At 50.6% G+C, this 19,543-nt stretch overlaps 1 protein-coding gene across 1 annotated transcript; it reads right to left on the bottom strand.

The window, feature by feature from the left end:
* Nucleotides 1-7,359: 7,359 nt before the first annotated feature.
* On the bottom strand, nt 7,360-14,922 carry LOC119108858 (methyltransferase-like protein 7A). The gene is made up of 5 exons (XM_037232400.1): nt 14,886-14,922; nt 9,690-9,975; nt 9,196-9,471; nt 8,462-8,599; nt 7,360-7,952 (listed from the first exon to the last, which is right to left on the bottom strand). The coding sequence occupies exons 2-5, from the start codon at nt 9,957-9,959 to the stop codon at nt 7,815-7,817; spliced, it is 822 nt and encodes a 273-aa protein (XP_037088295.1). The 5' UTR covers nt 9,960-9,975; nt 14,886-14,922; the 3' UTR covers nt 7,360-7,814.
* Nucleotides 14,923-19,543: the final 4,621 nt, after the last annotated feature.

The raw sequence follows: 19,543 nt of genomic DNA on the forward strand, positions 1-19,543 counted from the left end.
CAGTCTTGATAGGGTCCATTGTTGCGCCCTGATTTACAATGGCGCTAGGTTCCTCGGGTGGGTTTTTAATACTGGTGTCTCCCTGCGGGGAAACGGTTAGCGTCGTAAACTTGCTGCTTCCCTCGAGTTTAAACGCAGCCCTTGTCAGGGATTCACCTTGTGCCACGCCGTCCGCGCCAATTGACAGCAGTAGGCAGCTGCCGCGTAATAGCCGTTCGCTTTGTTTGCCCAAGTGCATATGCCAAGCTCATCTACGCGTGTTTATAATCGCGCTTACATGTGGTGTTTTACACATAGATGTTGCGTCAGCGTATTTTGCCGCGTAATCTCGCATCTCAGTCGTCTTGTTTTGTTTTTTTAAAGATATATGGACGCAGATGTTGGTAACGTGCAGAATGCACACTCATCTACGACTATCACTTCTCTTAAATGATGCGTCCCGTGAAAAGAGCTATCTTTCGTAGGTGTTCAAAGATCCGTGGTACGCGCCGATGCCGGCAATGCTCGTTATAGACGGGCGTACGCAGGATTTTGTGACGGGGGAGTAAAAGAAAAATGCGCTGAAAACCAGGTTAGCGTCCCGCAGACGTGCGAGCTTGGATGTATCACGGAAAACAGCATCGCGCGTTTATCAGACTATGTTTAAGGGTCTTCCCGATTTTTTTACCGCTAACATTCATGCACACGCATATTGTTGGGGTGTACGTGCCTCGGGAGTCGCTATGTGGGCACACCACTGGTGATATGCATCCGTTTTCCATTTTCGCGACAAATGACGAGATACACAGCATATAACAGGGACGTATCCATTGTTCGCAATGTGGTTGTGACTGTCAGGCTGCGTAGGGTGCACCCATATGCTGAGCCTTGGTGTTCCCCCTTGACTCGCCGATTTTTGGGGTGGGGATGCAGACCAATGTCTCGACTGGAAGACACAGGTGCCAAGCCAGTCATGCTGACCGAAGACTCTATGTTATTAGGTCCGCAGAATGGCCGGTCAGAGTTCCCACCGTTTGATGGCCCAGTGAGTGTCCTTGTAGTAATAAATGGCATGGGAACTGGGCAGGCGCAATGGCCGCCGGCATACGTGGTCGCGTTGCTTTGTCGTGGCGTCCGAACGCTCCGGCTATTAGCGCCATTTCCGGCCGGCCTGCAGGAAGAGGGCAAAGTTCAAAAGCCAGATTGGAGCTCGGCACGCCGTGCTGACGAAATCCAAGACGATGCCAGCGTGAGGACATGCAGCGTCTGTTAAGAGCCACGCCGCCCTCTCCCCGCCTCGCAGACTCACCGGCGCGCCCGACGGCCCGGCCTCAGAGCGTCCCACGTGACCCTGAACCGGCGGCGGTCGTGGACTCCCGGTAGCCGGTCGAACTGAGAGCACGGCGGGCGCCCGCGGCCACCGCGGCCGGTGGCTCGACACGTCGCCCTGTCCACCGGAGCGGCGGCGCGCCCCCTCCCCGGACAGCCACGGCCGGTGGCTCGACACGTCGCCCTGTCCACCGGAGCGGCGGCGCGGCCCCTCCCCGGACAGCCGCAGCCGGTGGCTCGATACGTCTCCCTGTCCGCCGGAGCGGCGGCGCGCCCCCTCCCCGGACAGCCGCAGCCGGTGGCTCGATACGTCTCCCTGTCCGCCGGAGCGGCGGCGCGCCCCCTCCCCGGACAGCCGCGGCCGGTGGCTCGACACGTCGCCCTGTCCACCGGAGCGGCGGCGCGGCCCCTCCCCGGACAGCCGCAGCCGGTGGCTCGACACGTCGCCCTGTCCACCGGAGCGGCGGCGCGCCCCCTCCCCGGACAGCCGCAGCCGGTGGCTCGATACGTCTCCCTGTCCACCGGAGCGGCGGCGCGCCCCCTCCCCGGACAGCCGCAGCCGGTGGCTCGACACGTCGCCCTGTCCACCGGAGCGGCGGCGCGCCCCCTCCCCGGACAGCCGCGGCGGGGCCGGCCGAGGCCGGCAGTCGGATCAGGCTGAGGTCTATCAGCGGCCCTATCGCTTGCCCGCCTTCGCGGAAGGCCAGAGGAAGAGGGAGGGGTGCTGACAGGACGGCGTGGTGATGGTCTGTAGTCCGTCCCGGACCAACAGTACCTGCTGCGGCCAATTCTCAACGGCTGGTACTTCTTAACCAGCGTCGCCCCAGCCCATGCAAGGCCGGTTGGCCAACCTGAACCTTCATAACAATCAAGCAAGAAATTTTCAAAGTTAGCTCTGAGATCAGTTTCAGCGGACGAAAATGGCAATAAGTACTGCATCCAATATAATGAGAAGACTTCCTGGCCCTCGTTTTGTAGGCATTACACAGCGGGCGCACAGCAGTGATGGCCATTGTGAATAGTTGTATGTTCTAGGACACGCTTGCGCACTTGAGCGCAAAGCGATTGGCCAAAGTTGTGTACGACTCGTGTTGCCATAATTTATCCCTGTTATTTCAACAATCTTCTTAATTGTCAAAACACTTTATGCAGGTAAACCTTTTCCCATGAGTGACCGCAGCGGTTCCCATACGTTTTTTTCGAGAGCTATGTCCGAACAGCTTCGAGCATGGTACTGGAATTTTACATAGCTCAGTAAACGCAATCTTTACAAATGTAAAAATGTATAACTTGTAATATTGATGATGCATGAGCTGGAATATTTGTATTGCACATCGGCGTGATGCTGCTCATACGTGACAAATGACGTTTATTTCTCCCAGGAAAGAGATAGTGCATCATTCATATCAAACACATCCTTTTGAAGCGCGTAACTATTGGTTCGCTTGCTTTTGCAATACTAGGTCATCCAAGGTCAAGCTAGGTCAAACTGCGTATTTGTAACCAAATTTGACCAGACTTGAAGATCATATGATTTGAACCGTAACGTATATGCTTTACATCTTTGAAAAGTATGCATAAGGTTGTTTTCCACATTGATGTGGACTGCTTAGTTCTTGACACCTATGACCAGACTGGCCATGGAAGCAAATCACCTTCATCGTACGCGCACAATGGCCTCGACGTGGACGCCTTGTTAGACTCCAAACCACCCAACCGCCTTTACACTTTTGACCTGGCATGAAATATCAACGGTTACACCTGTGAATGTTTGTAGGCGCCAATCTAAGAGAGGTTTGCGAGAGATATTTGATGCCGAGCTATTTTCAGTGTTGCTACGCGTTTGTTTCTTGAGATGACAGGCGGGCGTCTGTAAAGACGCCCGCCTGTCAGCCTGTCAAACCTGATCAGCCAGTCAAAGGTGACCTTTAACAAGATTCATACACGCCTGTTACGGTTGTTTAGGCCGTTTTTCCCGGGTCTGTCTCTTGTCTTGCTGTAGATATATTGCGGGCTCCTGAGGCACCACTGGCGTTGTCCATGCCTGTGCTACTCGGCCGTGTGGCGCTGACCCGGCCGCCGCGGTTCCCGTGCGAAGGAGCTTAGCGCCAGTGGCCCGATCGGCTCGACCAATCGCGTGTCTCGACCAATCACGCGTGGGGTCAAGTTTCTAAGACAATGTGCGATGACAACAGAACGACAATCCAAGTAACAATGTGCGCTGCACCCGGTCGGCGCGTTGCTCCCGCAGACTGAAGACAAATGCCTTGTTGAAGGGAATGTTTCGCATTTGGAGATATTGAAGTAATCATCCGATATAATGAAATAAGCCCGCTTATAACTATGAGCATGCTTAAAATCGGAAAAAGCTGCTCTTGGCAATATAACTTCTCTGCTTGGTAAACATGCTCCTCAATACGTCATTGCTTGATTGCGTCATCGCATCCTGGGTAACATTGATTGCGAGCCAATGCACGGCTGCCATGGCTGGAAATCGTGTTCACGATCGCTTAATATGAATGACTCGACAATAATGTTTGTTTCGACCTTGAGAGACACGTGGCTAACAGAACGGTAGGATTTGAATGGCAACAGTATGGCGTTATGGTTGCCTGGGCTACCTTGAGAGGGTTTAAGTCTTAAGAAGGACAGGGCTGTGAACTGCACCGAATGATGTTGACGATGACTATTTTAGTTCAAAACCCCCTAGAAATGTGGAACACTTTCTTCAAGCCAACGTAAACCTGGGGGCGTTTTGCATATATTTTTTGTCCGGAGTTCCCGGTTGTCTCAGCGGACCGTGAAGGCATCGTGTTTTTTTTATTTTTGACGCACTGAGATCCTTTCGAACACGGGAAACTTCTGAGTGGCCTTGTCGCAAATTGCGCCCTATCATTGCCTGTCAACTGCTGCTTCACAGATTCCAGATCCGAATTCACCTCACGCACGGCAAACAGTTCATAGGTACAAGCCCCCAAACCGCCCAGGGATGCAAAAACACTGGAAAACAAAGAGGATCGCGGATTAATGAAAGCGATGGGTCGCCGGCCAAAGACCGACCAATACTTACACAGACTCGTGTAAGCAAACTACTACTATCACAAACATCAGCATGGTGAGACGGAGAGGCACGTCACGGTCAGGGTCCGATCGCCATGTTAAATACGTCTGGAAGGTCTCGTTTGCTTAATGTTGATGTCCATGCAATGTCATTGGGAATCATTCCAGTACTGACTGGGTGCACCCTGAACTGCCCCTCCCCCCCCCCCCCCCGCCAAACATACAGTCGGCACGTTCAAGCGCGCACCGGCGGCAGACAGTCCTGGCTGCGCTATCAGGGGTGACACAAGCTTTTTTGGACACTGCTAGGTACGATCATTGGCAAATTTATTCGACATTCCAAGGAACGTGTGCAAAATGCTGAGCTCATTTGCAACCCACAGGCGCGATATTTGGCGATATGCAACGGGCGATAAGTTAAAATTACATTTAATGAGATGTGGTCACTTCTACGCCCGGCGCAGGTCGACCAAATTTGCGCCGAGTCTTTGACCTCTAATTTTTAAAACCTTTAATCGATTTCACCTTACCAGCGCACCTTTAAGCTGATGTGCATTCCAGCGAAATGATTGGCGAACCAACCCAGTGAAGCCCGTGCCGTCTTGCTGGAGCCACCCCCTGCCCAGACAGATCCCGTGAAGCCGTCTGAACGCCGCCCAAAAAGGTATCAGTATGGTAGCGATGTGTCGCTCCGCTGTCGTGTGTCGTGCTGACAGGATACTCATCCTCGCCCGCAAAGCATCGTGTGCAAATCTCGAATTGACGAATGTCTGATGCGACTGATAATTAGCATTGTTCTTGCATCATGTTTTGCAATTGAATGGTCATGTAAATGCTACCGGCCTTCATAATGCGAAAAATGGACTTGTCGCTGTTGAGTAAAACATACGTTTTTATCTGAACAACCCTGCGTAGAAGGCGGCTCTACACGGGTGCCGACTGTTTATTTCATATTTCTAAAACTCCTGTGCCACCCTTACCCACACGTCACAGCCGGGATACCTGGTTCAGTGCTGTGTATCTGTCTCCACGGAAAATAAGGAATACGTTAACACATTTACAGTTCTAGGACTGGAGGCCTAGCAAATGCACACACCGCTACCCATATTTGGGGTATGAGGATTGTCTCTCAAGCAGCCATGGGGCGTGCGGCACTGCAATGTGATGTGGTTGGAGTAAGCATGTGCTTCTCAAAGAGTTCGTCCTCTGGAGACATATCTGGGATAACCACCCACTCTGAACAGCGCTGGTCTAGTGAGTCCCGACCCAGTCGTATGTCGGACTAACGGCAGCACTTTGCAGCGGGAGCTTAACGTGCCGAAATGCGCTGCATTCCGTCCTGCCCTCTGACGTTACGTGGCCACTAGCGCAGCCGCTGCCGCCGGTCGCAGGCTATCCTAGTCAGAGATCAACAGTCAACGTCTAACGCGGCGGAGCCTACAGATTTATCTAAATCTAAGGACGATTTAAAAGACAGTTCGGCGGTGTAGCTTCCACTTGATTGCATCATAGGAAGGGCGTCGAGGAATAGAACAGTCACATTTCGTACGGCGTGTGCAAGCGAGGCATGTTGGGTTAGGCAGCATACTTTCTAGAACTATGCTTTCTCTTGTCTTTACGACCAACCATAAACATAAAAGTGCTCGTTCTCAGTATCCTCATAACCGCTCCAAATTGAAAGTAAAGCGCTCAAAGCGCTGCGAATGTTAAGCTCTCGTAAGGATGCCCGCCGCACTCAAGACATCTGGCCTTCTGTCTACAGGTCTTGCTATGCCCAAAACATTGGCAGTTGAAGCATGGAATTGTGACATCCTGACTGCGTACCGGAGATAACCGCCTGAGGGCCTCTCGGAATCGCGTGGTTTCCAGAATCAGATCGGGCAGGGTGGTGTCTCGATGATGTCCATCTCGGAGAGGTTGGCTGTCGGACGTGCCGCACGTTCCCCGTTGAGTCCCGCCGAAATCTTCCGACCCATCATACAACGGAGCCCACGAGCAAAGACCGTACCTGTTGGATGTTGCACGCATGCCGGACAAGTTTTGACCGCCTCGCTACAGAATTCATTAGTTTGACGTAAGCCATTACTCTGTGCACGATTGATGATTCCATTCCTAGTGAGCTATTGACTGGCGCTTCCATTGGCTGATGGTGTGGGTCGCAGATTTTCTGAATTTGTATGAATTGCCAAAAGACACAGATTTTTGCACAATGAAACATTCTCTTTACATGGTTGCACGACCCCGGTGTGTCCAGTGCAGGCTCAGGGTGGTGGTCACTGGTCCCTTCCTCCTTCCGTACTTCACCAACTGGGAAGCGGGAAAGGACGGACAAGAGGTGAAGTATAAATCTGTTTAGAGAAGATGAGACACCTAAACGGATGAAAACGACGATGAAAAAGCAGTAACTCCTGGCAATATGCCACAACACGAGAGAACCTCCGACCTGGGTCCTGCCAAACACGCGCCCATGGATCGGATTAGGCAGCGGGGTTTCCCGCTCGATAAAATTTATTGACATGAAGCGAGTTGGCCTGTCCATACCGTTTCACTCGGCATAACGGCTAGGTGTACGTATACCACCTGCCTATCTCTCTAGGCCCGTGGTTTTTCTGTCATTCGCGGACAAACGAAGATCAGACTGGCATTCACTGGCTGATTGGATGATAAGCACAAAAGTGTCCACTATAAGCAATGCGGAAATTAATTATAAAACACACATAGTTCACGTACTTCAGCCATAGCGTACTCGCCGCAGTAGGCACATGACACACAGCGATGGCATTCAGGCGCGAGCGGCTTTTGAAACGCTCGCAGACAGGAGCGTCCTGTGGCGTTGTTTGACGTTGTTTTACGTATTCATTGAAATTTCATGACTATTCGCTTTGTTTCCCAAAAACATGTGGAAGTGTGAGTTCATAAAATATGTGGGAGTGTGATTTTTGTGTGAGTGGTTGAGTCGTGGGGAAAAATCTATAAATCTTGCGTCTATACCTTGGGCATAAGAATGTTTCCTCCTGGTGTGTAAATGCACAAAATCACGTCATCTGTGTTCAATATCAGATACGACGGTTAACTCATTACCTAAAAAAGAGGCTAACTTCATTATCACCCCTAAGAGTGGAAGAGGCTCAGCACCTAAGTACGGCTCGTTCGTTGCCCCAGTAGCCACACCAGTAGCTACACACACTGAACTAAATGAATTCCTCTTAAACATATTATAAACCGCTCCCCTTAGACACCATCACCACTACTTTAATTGCTCTACAACCTACTCATTACAATAGGTAGCCTGCATCAATGCTAATCACAGCTGTAGAAAGCCCGGGCATGAAATCCACTCAGTCATAGAGTGCCATTAGTTGCACCCAGTGCGCGGGCGTACTCCCTCGCGCCAGCGCTCTGGACTGTCAGGCGCGGCAGCCAGGCCTGGGTCGGCAGCACACGTGTTACTTGGTGGCCACCCCATACAGGATCGGGTTGATGGGGTCGATGCCCGGTTGAGGCTTGGAACGCGGCTTCATCTTGTTCTCGACCAGAAACACAGAGTGGTGCTCCATAGTGCTGAAGCCGCCTGCCAGCAGCTCCTGTTAACAGGAAGCCGGGCGATGAACGCACCGGGCACATGGAGGCAGCGTCAGAACGACCGTGAACTATCCCCCCCCCCCCCCCCCAGAGCCGCAGCCATCGGTACACAGGCTAGCATAGTGCGGCGCGCCTGACTTCGATGTCACCTTTTTCATTCTCGCTCCCACAAGCGTTGTTTTGCAGTAGATGAAAGCTTGAAAATAAACTGTTTCCCGTATACGTCGTATCCCGATAATCGATTCACAACACTCTTCATTCCCCCCCCCCCCCCCCGGAGTCTCGATTCACCAGCCTCATGATCATCCCCCAGGAGTTTCTATTCGAGACTTATCATCCGCCTGCCCTCCAGGAGTCTCGATTCACGAGCCTCATCATCCACTCCTCCCCCCCCCCGCACCATCTACTCACCGACCCCTGACGGGAGCCGGGAGCTCTCCACCACAGCCTGCCAACTCCCGTCCCTATCCTTTGGGTGCCCATGCTGTGCTCCGCCTCTGCCCCCGCTCACCGCCTCCAGGTCGCAGTTGGCCATGCAGCCGCCGTACAACATGGGCCACAGACCACTGTCGGAGACCGCGTTCTGAAAGCGACGCCGCCACGTTCCCGGCTCGTCTCCAATGTGCTCAAGGAAGTAGAACCTGCCACCCTGCGGAAAAGGCATAAACTCAGGTTATGGGGCGCGTTGACAGGTGGCAGCTCAGGACCACCTGTTTAAAACACCGGTCGCATCTGACATGTGCAAGCATGCAAACATCAGCTGTGCCTCTGTTCAGAGCATGGTTCGCTTGCGCTAGGCGAGTAAGCCGCATAAGGCCTCCCAAGTTGAAAGCAACCCTTCGTGCAGGATTAGCAGTTTACACTTAATAACGCCCCTTCCCTCCTATTCACAACAATGGCCAGGGTACTTTAAAAGCATCCAACGACACGTGGAAAGCTACATGGAAAAACATGCATTCGCCGTCAGCGTGTTGGACTGCTCCGAGGCGTCCTCGTTTGCAAGATGCACAAGAGGTGTGGTCAGGTGAGAGCAGGAGGGCAGAGACTTCACGGTCACGTCTTTTCTGGCGTAGAGAGCAGTACCACTGGCCCACGCCGCGCCGCTTTGGGGAATGGGGAGCCCCATGGACCACCTCGACCACTACTAACACAGATCAGCCGTCGTCGCTCCAAGCACCCCTCCTGCCCACACTCAGAATGACCGTCCGGCCGGGCCGACGCGTTACGCCCGGCCTCCGTACTGACCGGCACGAGGACGCGGAGAATCTCCCGCAGCATCTGGTCCACGTGCGCGACGCTGCAGAGCACGACCGTGACGACGACTACGTCCACCGAGCTGTCGGCCACCGACGGCATCGACTCGCCGCGCTCCGCCACAAACCGGATGTCCGGGTCCAGGTGCGCCGCCTTCTGCTCACACTCGCGCCGGAAGTAGGCTTCGAACGCTGCGTTCGGGTCGACGCTGAGCAGCCGCGAGCCGGCCGGGTAGTACTCGAGGTTGGTGCCCGTGCCGACACCCACCTGCCGCGGTATTACAGGGCGGAGGGGAGAGGGGGAGGGATGAGGGTGTTAATAGCGTCTCGCCGCGCTGCCGCAGCTCATACGGGGATGGTGGCTGTAGCCAACGCACTCAACAACGGATGCTTAGATGAGGACACTGTTCAGCCGAGGGTCACTGCGCACGTGGTTTGAGCACACGCACAGCGAGTTATGTCTTAACATCAAGATAAATGTCCTACCTCTAGAATATTCAACGCATTCTTCTTTTGCATCTCCGGATCCGCCGATTTCACTTCTTTCAAGCTGGAGAAGAGCTCCTTCTTGGTACTTTCAAAGAGCACCTTCTGAGCGTCCTTTATCGAGGAGTTCATCATCATGGCAAAGATCATATCCCTGAATGCTTGGATACGAGCAGGTCCAAAAGCTACATTGGCCACGACGGTGATTAAAAAAAGCCACCCCAATATGGAAGCGATGCAGCTCAGGAGACAATACATCCAGCACCACATTTTGGCAGCGTGATATCTGAAAGAAGGCGAACGCGTTAACCAACAGGGACTTGCGCAGAGTAAGGATGTTCGTTCAGATAACATCAAGGTTCTGCTGGTCCTCGTACATGGGGCAGATACCAAAGACCTAACGTTCTCATTTGAAACTGCCTTTGTATACAGAATTTCCGCTATGGTCACAGCGTGTGCATGACCCAACCGAGATCCACGATCAACCGAGATCCAAGATCCCAAGATCCATGATCTTCCGAGGTCCGAGATCCCGAGATCCGCCCACGCCGCACACCTGGTGGACATCGGCAGGGAGCGGCTCTCAATGTAACATGCTTGTATAGCTCGCTCGTCAGTGTTGGCTTCCCATTCTCGGACTTGCCAAATGGCGGGAACAGATCAGAGGAGGCACCCTGGTCGCCCTGGTTGATGGCTGAGAGTATTTAGGGGCAGATACGGCTGACTTTCTCCTCTCACAGCAAGGAGATGGGGTGCACAGCTTTTTCGGTTGAAAATGTGTGAAACATGCCACGTACCTAATGCTACATCGAGAAGTGACCGATTGGTCGTTTTAATCTAGTATATCTGCCGACGCAAACCACAAATGTCATGCCCACACGCTGGGGCGGAGTGGGCGTAACGTCGGAGCGCAGTGCGGACGGCTGCCCACTTCCCCAGCCACCGTCTGCTCACTGCAAGGGATTCCGCAGTCCCGTCCAACAGTTGCTCGACGGAGTCGCAATGTTTTCAGCAGTTATTAGCATTACGGTCGCCTCAAATGTTTCACACTTCTTTGTCCGGATTGCGGTCGGCGTCATTTCGGCAGAAAATGTCCCTCCGATCCGCTAAAGACGCGCAGAACCCAGTGGTACGTCCTCACCGCCTCATCCTGAATTCTCACCGCTTTATCTCGAGCCCTCGCAACACGTCATCGTCTCTTGAGCGGGCAAGTTACGGCCGCTAGCAACGAACAGGTTCAAACACCGCCGTGACGGAAGCCCAAGCCGACCGCCCACATGTACTCCAACGACGGCTTCCTGCGCCGTAAGTCTGGGTTACGGAGGACTCCTAGACAGCTGCAGTCTCGTCCATCGCTCGCCTCTCTCCACCATCATGCAGCCGTGGAATAGTCCGTGCTGGACGAGAGGGCTCTTAGCCCAGCCAAGCCATGTCAGACCAAACGGCTCGCAAGCAGGCAGCAGTTTCGCTCTGGGGCGCGCCGACTGGGTTGAACATATCGTACCAGCTTCCATATGGTACGCCGGGTTCAGTTATCAAGTACAGTCGTTCCCACGTCACATATAGTCAAAGTCTGGTGCTCGCCAACAGTTCACAAGTAATTCATGAACCGCTGCTCGTTTGCGGCTTCGCCGACGACCGGCCAGCAGTTCGCGCTCAGTTTGCGAATTGTTCGTGGACGCAAATGCATTATTCCTCGCTTCAACTGGAGGTAGTAAATACGCTGTATATATCAACACGTGTTTCATTTTTGTTTCGGAAAAGCAGAGGCTCAAATTTCATTTCAACCTTTTAGAACCGTTCTACACGTCGTGACGAAAGCACACTTTTTTATCCAGTAGTTGAAGGTGAACCAATTTTATGTCAGCATGACGATGCATACTTAATGGCTCCAAAGCGTCACACGAAAATTGTCCCTGCCTTCGAAATAACTTCACGTATTGTACAGTAGGGAAGGGAAAAAGTAAGCAAATATCACCTGGAATTTTCGGTACTTTGAAACATTGCAACGAGTGAAGTAGCTCGCCAGTAGCTCGCCAGTGCTCGTCAGCACTTTGGCTGAAAACTGATCTTCACTGGCTCAGAGCCAGCTGCCGTTACTGAGACCCGACGACTGTGTTTGAGATCGTCTGCTTCTTCGATCCAAGTCCACGCGCGTTCGCGTCTTGGCCCTTTCTCGTGGCGTTCTTACATATTTGTCCGTGATTTTGCACTGTTTATTTCCATTCACATACGCAGTTATGGGGTCGTTCTTAAGGTTTTTGATTCCCAATCTTATTTCGGTCATAACTCGTACCACGGTTCAACTTCCTGCATCACGCAGCAAAAAAAGCGATTTGCGTTCAAAACTTCCACTGAGCGTATAACATCGGTTAGTGCTACTATGCTGACGTGCGACAGACACGAATAACTCGGTGAGCGTAGCCTTCTTGGCCAAGGTCATAACTTCCTTAAGGATGGCATCATAAAAAGAAAGCTAGGATCAAGGTCCCAGGGTTTTTAAGCACCCGATGGCCAAGGAAATGACAGTATTCACATGACGTTTCTGTGACGTCACGCGTGCCTGGGCGACCCTGAAGGTCTGCACGACAGTCTGCACAAGTTTGCGGGCGTCAAACTCGGAAAATGGAATGTTTTAAGTCATAATTGGGCAGGGTTATGAGCTGCAATGAATGATCTTCAAAAATTCCAACTCAGTTCAAACTCCATACAAGCACACTACACTCCCTTTAAGCATACATGTACCCAACCCCACAAGAAGCCAGATCTCAGAAAACCTCAGGAGCCTCTTGATATTTGTGTCATGCAGCATGACATGCAGCAAAAAATCAACATATCTGTCTACCCATTTTCCTGGTTATTCTATGAGGAATACAGCTATCAATACTATAATATATATATATGCAAAACAAAAATGCACTTAACAACTTACCCTTTGATAAAGTTTAAGAGGCACCAAATGTTTCAAATACTTTCACAATTATTGCAAGGACACCCTGGATATCTGAAGATCTTTTGAAAACATAAAAACATGCTGCATCTCATAACCTCATTTTTCATAAAAACAAAAACCCACAGTTAAAATATCCCATGTAACAGAAAATCCTTTGGCACCTCTATGAACTTGCAAGTTCTGAATAAAACAGATCTACCAGATCCAAGTACAATCTCTGGCATAATTCATGCATGCACAGGTAAACCAGTGAAGCAGGTTGCACATCAGGTGCCATATGTAATCCACACAGGTGGGGCAACGTGCCCCAAGATTGTGCCCAAAGGTCAGCTGAGCATTGTGTGTGCTGGGCTGGCAGCCAGCAGACAGCTGTAGCTAACATAGAGCTAAGGGAACTGGGAGTTTGGAGAACATGTGGCACAGATGCAACACAAACCATCAAATATATATTTCTTATTTTTCTTAACTATTGTAGTCAGCAACCAGCAAAACTTCACTTTACAGCACACTAGTGATGAGATACCATCATGTTAATTTTAAGTTTGAGATACTTTTGGAATTAAAGCTTGGAAAGCTCAGATGCAAGAATTGCAAAAACTCAGAAAACCTGCTGGCTTTTGGGGAAAATGAAGTGTGATTCAAATAGTTAATATTCCAGACATTCACCTGCTCAACTACCTAACACAGCTCATTATAGCTAGCATTGCTGGCAGTAGAATGTAACAGCATATCTGGATATAATATTTGTATGCATTTATTTCATACTTGGTACAAATCAAAACAGCAAAAGCAAACAGCAGCTGATGGTGAAGAGGAATACACTGATTTGTGCCCTTTTTAGTACAAATCTTCCATGAACTTAAGCTTGGCAACATGTCTTGGCAAACAAAACACCTATAGCAACACACTGAGCCTGTTTGATGCATTGACAGTGCAATTCACTACCACAGTCACCTACCAGGTGCATGGATAGCCAATACCAGATGCAAGGAGTCTTATTTAAATAGGTAGGAATGCCACTCAGATTTTGTCAGGCAACAACATCTAGTATTTGGTCAACAACTTACACCAAGGTGTGGGGCTCTTGCTCTGCCCTTCTGTTTCTACACACCTGTCTTGATGACTGTTGTCATACAGCTATTAATATATAAGTAATAATAATATAAATAAGAAAACTCTTGAAGACCAGCTGTGATATCATAACAGCATTTTTGCATGTACAAGTGCTAAATTTCCAATCTGCAAGCTACCATGGGAGGATAACAGGCAATTTGAACTAGGAAACATCTCCCAAAGTCCCCTCCCCAGATCTATAGTTACACCCATGAGGCAGACATGGGTGCAAGCCAATTGGCAAAACTAATGGTATCACTTTCACCATCACATTATCCTTCAGTAGGCTGTCACTTAGTTGTATTTCACAGCTGATAAGCTTTGCACAGGCTCAAATAATCAAACATTGTCATGAGCTAAAGATGCAAGACTCAGTATTTTGCTTTGTAGTTAATTGCAATCACCACAAACATTTAAAGGTTGTGAATGGCCCCTGAATGGAGTGTTCAAATAGAGCAACCCAATGCCTATTATTTTGTTTGTACCATAAGATTACATGGTGCTTGCACACTCAATGCAATTTCACTAAGCTTTGGCTTAGTGACTTTTTTACTCAAACTTTAAATGGACCTCAAATAACCCCTCTTTTGAGCTTACGGACACATACAGTGTTATTTGATGCCAGCCAAAACCTCTTAGCAGTAAGACTGTAGCTTTGTGCAAATTATATATCAGTCATACTTCTTATGTTGATCGTTGAGGAGTTCCCAACAATCACCTATGAATGTGGTGACATAACGTTAATAAACAGAGGAGGCATAACATCTAACATCATCTTTAATGGAACGCATTTTGTTGGAAACCTGAAAACGACGTCTGCGTGGAGAGTACCGGCCCACGCACGCACCTCCCCAGAAGTGCCACCATAGCAATCGACGCCCAAATGCCTGCAATATTTCTCACCGTTCCCTGTGCCTTGGATAGACACCGTACATCAAATGCCCCAGAGCAATAAGCTTATCGCCCGCACGGCCCTGTCGCGCTGCTGTCACCCGACCCCGGGGCAGCGTACGATCGGTCAGGGCGTACTTTCCTACCTAACGTTAGAAAAAATCATTGTACACCATTCGTCGTGTTTAAGGCATGACATATCGTAAATAATCTCAAAACAGGTAGAATCATGCTCCTACCTTCGAACTTCAATAACTTCGATGGCGGGCCCCCGACCGCCGCGTGCACCGTACCGCCTGGACTCCCCAGCGCCGTTTCCGCGTTGCCGTTGCGTAAATAAATATTTCTGCGTACCAAGAACTGTACAAAATGTACGGGACCAAAGTAAACCATTCGTCATGTTTAAGGCAGGACAACCATAACCTAACTGCGAACCATAAAAATATTTACTAAACATAAACCATATTTACCATAACCATATTTACCATATAAACCATATTAACTGCGAACCATACTATAAACCATAACTATAACTATAAACTATACTATATAAACCATACTATAACTATAAACCATATTTACTGCGAACCATAAAAATGTACCGGGACAAGGTAGCAAGAATCCATGAAATTTGATCCTCGACGCCAACGGGGCCATGGGTTGCAGGGGGATTGGGTGGGGAATGTAAATGATGGTCTCAGAGGCACCAGCATGGTTCTTCCGGTTGCCTCTGGACCTACAACAAGCCCAAGTGAGAACTCCAGGGGCACTGAAGCGGGATTTCCCCCTTTATTGGACCCTGCTGGTGAGGGTATTGTGGGTCACCCCGCTCAGGCTCCCAGGGGTTCTAGGGGCTCTGACAGGAGTGACAGCTACACAGCGACCTCAGTCACTGGGGATGGATCCGCAAATCAGCATACTCAAGTTCAGGCTGATGCTGGTTCTCACGGTCCGCAATGACTGCATAATGCTCATCAGTGCAGGGGTAGGCAAGGTCTGAAGATATTGTGCACCAATGCTGACCAGTTCCTTAGTAAAAGGGATGATTTATGTATGCTCATTGCTGATGATAAGCCAAATATCATGCTGTTGACTGAGGCCCTTCCCAAGGCCCAGAAGCTTCCTATTGCACCATCTCTCCTATCAATTTCCGGGTACACCCTGTACACAAACTTGAATCTCAGCCCAACCTTGGATCTAGTGGTAGAAGAGGCATATGTGTCTATGTGTCCAACTTACTAAATGCAGCTGAGCACTCATTTGGGTCAAGTCCTCTGGAGCAAGTGTGGCTGAAGATGGCCTTGAGTGGGAAGGATGCCGTGTTACTTGGCTGCATATACAGAAGTCCATCAGGCAACATCCAGGACAGTGTGAGCCAACTGGAAGACCTTCTTCAGAAAGCATGCAGAGCCCAGTTCTCTCACGTGATGGTTGTAGGTGACTTTAACTTGCCTCAGATCGACTGGGCAACAGAGCGGTCGTCAGCTCCAGAGAGTCACCCACCCACTCTTTGATTGACACCATTCAGGGCTGTTTCTTGTTTTAGCATGTCCGGCAGCCAACACGCTACCGGGTTGGTGAAGCTGCTAGTGTTCTGGACCTAATTTTCACAAATGAGGAAAGCATGGTGAGCCAAATCAAATACCTGCCAGGGCTAGGTAACAGTGACCATGTGGTTATCAGGTATACTTTGGTCTGCTACTCTGGGCTACAAACCCCTCGTCCCAGCCAGCTGACACACACAAATTACGAGCATCTGGCTGACACCCTCAGGTCAATGGACTGGTCCCTGATGGAGAGCCTCAGCCTCGAAGATGGTTACAAGTTCTTCAAGGAAAGAATCGCCAGGGCCACTGAGGTTTGCTCCGTCAGGAGAAAGGCCAAAGCTAAGAAGAATTTATACATGAACCCAAGGGCCATGCAACTAAAGAAGGCTAAGGAAAGACTATGGCGAACGTACACGCGGACTCAGGATGTTCTGGACCATGCCAGGTTTGTGCGTTGTCGCAATGACCTGCGGAAGTTGACCAGGTACCTTCGGAAAGAGTATGAGATTAAATTATTAGCAGACATCAAAAAAGACCCCAAGGCCTTTTGGAAGGTACGCCAACTCTAGACTACGCACAAGATGCAGGATAGAAGACCTTCTTGACGATGATGGAGTGCTGACCAGCAGTAGCGAAGGGAAGGCAAACGTCCTCTGTAAGTTCTTCGCCAGCGTTTTCACGGACGAAGGGACTAGTGCCATGCCTGTGTTACCGTGTAACTTTACTGGACCGTTACTGGATGACGTGGCCATCTCTACCCAGGCAGTGGCAAGGAAACTGGCCGCTCTGAAGTCCTCGAGCACCCCTGGGCCAGACGATCTCCATCCAAGGCTTCTTCGCGAGTCCGCAGATGCCCTGGCAGCACCCCTCAGCATGCTTTACCGAAAATCTTTGGCATCCGGAAGGCTCCCTCCGGAGTGGAAGCTTGGCGAAGTGGTCCCGATTTCAAGAAGGGTGACCGACAATCTCCGGCGAGCTACCACCCAGTGAGCCTTACTGCTATTCCCTCCAAGATACTCGAAACTTTTGTCCGTGATGCCCTACTTAATCACCTCTCAGAGTCTGACTTCTTCATGCGGCCCAGCATGGGTTTCTCCCTAAGCGGTCCTGTACCACCCAGCTGTTAGAGGTTATGGAGGATTGGAGCGCCGCGGTAAAGGATGGAGAGCCGATGGACGTGGTGTACCTGGACTTCAGCAAAGCCTTTCATTCTGTAACCCATAACCGTCTGCTATCCAAGCTTCATGCTTAAGGTGTGAGAGGCAATTTGCTACGCTGGATCAGGGCTTTTCTTACTCACCGGATGCAGAGAGTGCGGGTCCAGGGCTCGAAGTCGGAATGGACCGACGTCATCAGCGGCATCCCGCAAGGGTCAGTACTTGGACCAACGCTGTTCATTATTTTAGTGAACGATTTACCAGAACAAGTGCGAAGCGTGGTCAAGATGTTTGCGGATGACACCAAGGTCTACTGTCGTGTCCCGAGGCCCCTGACTAACTCACCTTTGCAGGCTGACCTCGACGCTCTGGCCGAGTGGTCAAAGGAGTGGCTGCTCCCCTTTAGTGCAGCAAAGTGCAAAATAATGCACATCGGGAACTGCAACCCGAGGCTGACGTACTTCTTGGACGGGGCTGAAATCGCGGTCGAGTCCACCGAGAAGGACCTCGGGATCTTCGTGGATTACCGGCTCCAGTTCCACGTGCAGACGGCGGAAGCGATCTCCAAGGCCAGCCAGATGCTGGCGGTCGTGAGGCGGTCTTTTGCCAATATCGATGCTCGCACGTTGTCATTGTTTTTTAAGATCTTAGCACGTCCGTACTTAGAGTATGGCAACGTTATCTGGGGCCCGTTCGGCAAACTGGACCAGAAACAGCTGGAACTGGTTCAGCGACGAGCTACCCGGCTTGTCTATGAAGTGAGGCGCCAGCCATACCCTGAAAGGCTCAGACTCCTTCAGTTGCCCTCGCTGTACTATCGTCGTCGTGGGGGAGACATGGTAACAGTGTACCAGCTGTTTCACGGAGGCATGTCGCTATCGGAAGAGGAGTTCCTGACAAGGCACAACTCGGAGGTGACGAGGACACCAATGGAAGCTCAGAAAACCTCGAGCTAGGACTCTCGTCCGTCGTAATTCATTCAGCACGCGGGTTGTCAACGACTGGAACGCTCTTCCACACCCGGTCGTGTCGTCGACCTCAGTTGAACAGTTCAAGTCTAGGCTTGATACGCACTGGGCTGACATCATGTACGACGTCCCACACTGAATCTTCCCATAATTTGAGACTGTTTGGTTACCGGACCGGGAGCCTGACGAGACCGGGACCTACAGGCCTAGTGGCCTTTTATAGTTCCCCATCACCATAAGGTAAGGTAAGGTAAGGAAGCAAAATGAGAACATGGCAGCTAAATAAAAGCTCACTATGTGCACCTATATATGGCATGGAACATGGATGCCAATGAGATGCTGGGTTGAAGGGGATATAGGGTGGGAGTAGTAGGTCTAGGTTAGGTTAGGTTAGGTTAGGTTAGGTAGGTAGGTTAGGTTAGGTTAGGTTAGGTAGGTTAGGTTAGGTTAGGTTAGGGCTAGGTCAGGTCAGGTCAGGTCAGGTCAGCAGGTCAGGCTGCTTGCTTAGCTTAGCTTAGGTTCTGGTCTATTCTCAGTTAGGTTAGGTTAGGTTAGGTTAGGTTAGGATATGTTCTGGACTATTCTGGCCTGCGTGTTTCATAAATGTACCTAAACTCGATAAGAAACGATTTTGGTTGCTTTATTATTGTTACCTTGGTCCCGTACATGTTTTATGGTTCTTGATAAGCAGAAATATTGTGCTTTCGCAACAACGTAGAAACGGCGCTTGGAAGTCGAGGCAGTGCGGTGCAGGGCCGGCGCTCGGGAGCTCGCTATCGTATTTATTAAAATTCGAGGGTAGGAGCATGATTCTATCTGTTCTGAAATTATTTACGATATGTTCCGCCTTAAACACGACGAATGGTTTACCTTGGTCCCGTACATTTTGTAGATTTCTTGGTAAGCAGAAATATTGTATTTACGCAATGGCAACGCAGAAACGGCGCTGGGGAGTCCAGGCGGTGCGGTGCGCGCGGCGCTCGGGAGCTCGCCATCGAAGTTATTGAAATTCGAAGGTAGGAGCATGATTCCACGTGTTTTGAGATGATTTACGATATGTGCCGCCTTGAACACGACGAATGGTGTGCAATGATTTTTTCTAACGTTAGGTAGGAAAGTACACCTACACCGTACGATCCCTCAGCGCACGTGCTGAGGCTCTGGTGTCATCACACAGAGCAGCGGAGTCCCCCACTTGTTGACGTTTTCAGCGCTGGTGCTACAA

This window comes from Pollicipes pollicipes, unplaced genomic scaffold (assembly GCF_011947565.3).
Source record: "Pollicipes pollicipes isolate AB1234 unplaced genomic scaffold, Ppol_2.1 Scaffold_6910;HRSCAF=8187_pilon_pilon_pilon, whole genome shotgun sequence".
Taxonomy (NCBI): Eukaryota; Metazoa; Arthropoda; class Thecostraca; order Pollicipedomorpha; family Pollicipedidae; genus Pollicipes; species Pollicipes pollicipes.

Bases quoted from the DNA above. Each gene is read 5' to 3' on its own strand.
- LOC119108858 (XM_037232400.1), bottom strand. From the start codon at position 9,959: ATGTGGTGCTGGATGTATTGTCTCCTGAGCTGCATCGCTTCCATATTG. The intron at 9,472-9,689 runs GTAGGACATTTA...ATACCGCGGCAG, and splicing joins ATGCGTTGAATATTCTAGAG to GTGGGTGTCGGCACGGGCAC. The intron at 8,600-9,195 runs GTCAGTACGGAG...CCTTTTCCGCAG, and splicing joins TTCTCCGCGTCCTCGTGCCG to GGTGGCAGGTTCTACTTCCT.